General features: G+C 35.6%; 1 protein-coding gene across 1 annotated transcript; it reads right to left on the bottom strand.

The window, feature by feature from the left end:
• Positions 1–654: 654 nt before the first annotated feature.
• LOC105801397 (probable galacturonosyltransferase 9) lies at positions 655–3,394 on the bottom strand. The gene is made up of 3 exons (XM_012632703.2): positions 3,042–3,394; positions 1,583–2,809; positions 655–1,191 (listed from the first exon to the last, which is right to left on the bottom strand). Exons 1-3 carry the CDS (start codon positions 3,210–3,212, stop codon positions 916–918), a joined length of 1,674 nt encoding a protein of 557 aa, XP_012488157.1. The 5' UTR covers positions 3,213–3,394; the 3' UTR covers positions 655–915.
• Between the last annotated feature and the right edge of the window lie 303 nt (positions 3,395–3,697).

Raw genomic sequence — 3,697 nt, 5'->3', positions numbered from 1 at the left:
GACCAAAAGTTCTTGAGCGATTGATTTGACAGAACAACTCAAAAGATAAAAAAGTATCGTTAATTTCTTCATGCTCGTTCCAAGCTCAAACTACCATTTGTTCAAATAAGAATCCCCTTCGTTACATGATTTCTTTTATCAAAACTTCAAGATAAAATTTTGAGAGTAAATGAAAATCTGATAAGATATGAGGACCATTTTTTATATTATGCCATTTTTCATTTGGAGAAAAACCACTTGGAAATCCAACTTCATCTATTTCTCTAAATTATTCGCTCCCATTTCGAATCGATATCCGAATTTACTCATGATATCAAAAGTTATTTTCATTTCTACTTAAATTATTTTCTTTTGCTAAAAAGTTACTCGTATTTTAATGCATGACTCCTTCAAAAGTAAATTAAATAAATAAATAAAACCATTCATATATATGGGTGTGGGGAACTATAGTATTTAATTAAAAGGAAGCTACAGAGAGTAATATGTGTATGTATGTATGTATGCATGTATATTATCCTTTAAACTATGATCTGACATCGAAAATTAAAAATTCTTAACCCATCTCCCTAGGATACCTCTCCAATCCATTAGATAGGTGTAGAGAAAGGTTGTAAAGCTTTATATATTAACATGGCAAATTTCCAACCAAATCTATTGATGGAAAAGATTTTACTAATAACAAAGAATCATTTTCTTGTGTACATAAAGCTATTTGGTTCAGTACAATTCATGCTTATATTCGAGAGGACGAAATAGCAAAATTTATGAATCGATAATAGAAATTCTACAATAAATGGGATAATGAAAATAAATAAAACTGATGGTATAACCCTCAAGCCACTATGAACAATCACTACAACTTTGTATTCTTGTTACCTTGATTGCTGGAGAGAAGCACAAGCACTTTAACTTAACCTAGACTCCGAAATTGCACATCTGCACAAACTCCATATCATTATCCACATATTTAGTCCAAAGATTCTTGTATTGGTTCATAGCAATGTCGAGCCAAGGTTTCATGTTTCCATTATAATGAATGACTGCAGCATTGTTGATCTCATCCATGCTAATGCTTGGATTGTATCCAAGACCGAGCACGTGCCAAGATTTGTCCAATGATTTAGTCAATGAGTAGAATGTGATCAGGCCAGGCGGAAGAGCATCCAATTTCCATAGAGTTCGATCCTCGTTCTGATCAGAAGGTCAAATGAAAAGTTAATTAAACATCCATTTTCAACCTTCAATCCATAATTCTCACCATTAGTATATCAGAGGTGTTGTATGCAAAATTTGACGTTATAAATTGGTTTTACTCCTAATAGTTGTATCGATTTGATAATCATTTCTATGGTTTGCAATTTTAAATCCAAAAACGAACCTAATACTAGAAGGACTAAGCACTGATTTTGATTTTCAGCATCTTGTTAAATTTTGCAGGTAAAAGTATTATTGATTTTCCTCCATCAAAGTCAATGGATTGATAGCTAGGAAACCAAACATCATGCTAAGTTTGCTAACATATTAATAGCCTTATCAGTATCAAACATCACTAAGTTAACTTTAAAGAAAATAACACACTTACCAAGTTTTGCCACTCCTCATAAGTTTCCGTGCATTTCTCACGCCTCCAACCATCAAGATCAAAAATATTCATCCCATATGCCCAGGCACAAGCCTTGGGATTAAACCTCTCCTTAATTAGAGGATGTGTAAAGTTCAAATACTGAGAGAAACGACGAAACGACCCAAAGCAGGTCTCAACAGCCCCATTTACCTTTCCAGCCAGATCTATCTTCCACAACCCTGTCAAGTCCTTTTGAACCACAACATCATCATCCAATAACAAAATCTTATGCAATTTTGGGTACATTTCAGGCAAATAAAACCTAAGGTGATTCAACATCGACATAGACTCGGGGTTTTTTAACTTCATGTTACTCCCATCTTTCGTCACATTCTCTGTTGTTTTTTCAAAGTTAAACCTCTGCTTCTTAGCAGACTCAATCTGCCTCAACACTGGGGCATATGAAGAATTCAAGAAACTATAATCTTCCACTGCCTTCACCTCCAAATGAGCACCCCCTTCCACAGGTCTCATTCTAAACCAAACTTTCATAGCAGCCACATTCATTCTATCGGTCACCACATGGAACACATGTTTCCAAGGCTCCTCTGCATTCTTCACCACGGACCTCACCACCACAGAAACTGCAATCACATTATCTGAAAATACAGCATAATGATACAAACTAGGATCCTCAAACTCAGCCTTAGGCAACTCTTCCTTATACTTTTCCGGGTGTGAAATTCTCTCCTCCACAAGCCTCATTGCCAAGCAATGCAAACTCTTAGGAATAGATTTAGCAGCAATAGAGCTCGCTAAAGCTCCATTCTTTTTTGCCTTACCTAATGATTCACTAACAGAGAAAATGGTATCTTTCAACTTCTGAATTTTCAACTGATTATCATAATTCTCTTTAGATTCAGCTACCATCAACCTAGCAAATTTCATTCTATCTTTCACTTCTTTCTCAAACTGCCTTAAAACATCCTCATCTAGATTCCCATCTGTTTCAAACAAACTCGGTTTTGAAGTAAGATCTGAGAAGTTCTTAGCTAAATCATCAAACATTTTCAATTGCTTTGAATTTTCAAGCTTTAACTTTCTTGCATAAGCTGCATATGTTTTCACTAATGTGATATGATCATTGGCTTGCTTGTATATCAAATCTAACCTTGTTTTGAGAGGATCTGAATTCAAAGCCAGAAATGTTCTATGCATGTAAGCATTTGCGCCACTTGGAAGCCTCTGCTCAAAAAAACCCAAACAGAAAAAACGGTTAGATTATCTAAACAGGCATTTTGAACCCCAAAAAGATTTGAATATTGCAGTATTCAAAGCTCAGCTGAAAAGAAAAACAAAACAAAAAAACCCATAGGAAAACGCCAAAAGGGTATCTTAAAAGCCAGAAAGATATGGATTTGGAAACAGTGTAAGTGAAGAATTGGATTAGAGAAATAAAAGGAGAAGTTAAAATTACAGAGTGGTGATGCGTTGGAGGAGGACGAGAAGTGAGGAGAACGGAGACAGTGGCAATGAAGAGAAGGGAAAACAAGGCAGAGATGAAGATCCTGTAAGAAAACAAACTACGGAAACCAGCCCCAACTCCGCCCGATCCGCCGCCTCGACTGCTCCTGACGGCGATAGCCATTCAATTCAGCTAAGAACCCACTGATCACTTTCTTTCCCTGAAGTGATTAGTGAAACTGAAATGTGTTTAAAGTGGAAGGTTAATGAGATCTGAGATCTGAGATCTGATAAGGAAAATGTCTGAAAAGTTGATTTCCGCGTCGGTGTTGAGTATTTTATTGATTTTACAGAGGAAGATTTTGTTTACCCGGCTACCCTCGGGGTTTAAACAACTATTTAAATATATCAATTAAAAATTAAAGTAAAAAATAGGGTTTTTTTTACATAAATAATACAAAAAAATTAAAATAACGCTAAAATAATACAACCATTTTTTTATGTACCAAAATGGTACAAACAGTAAAAAAAACCCTGGTCGAGGGTCTGCCACAGGCTGCACCAAAGGTGCCATTGCCACAAGCGGCACCCCAGCTCGTATTTTTTTTGTCTTTCTTTGCCTTTGGTAAGTGGCAAAATGAAGGGCCAAAAAAAGGTTTTTTACTAAAT

This window comes from Gossypium raimondii, chromosome 7 (assembly GCF_025698545.1).
Source record: "Gossypium raimondii isolate GPD5lz chromosome 7, ASM2569854v1, whole genome shotgun sequence".
Classification (NCBI taxonomy): domain Eukaryota; kingdom Viridiplantae; phylum Streptophyta; class Magnoliopsida; order Malvales; family Malvaceae; genus Gossypium; species Gossypium raimondii.
This window is presented reverse-complemented; position numbering and strand designations above follow the sequence as displayed.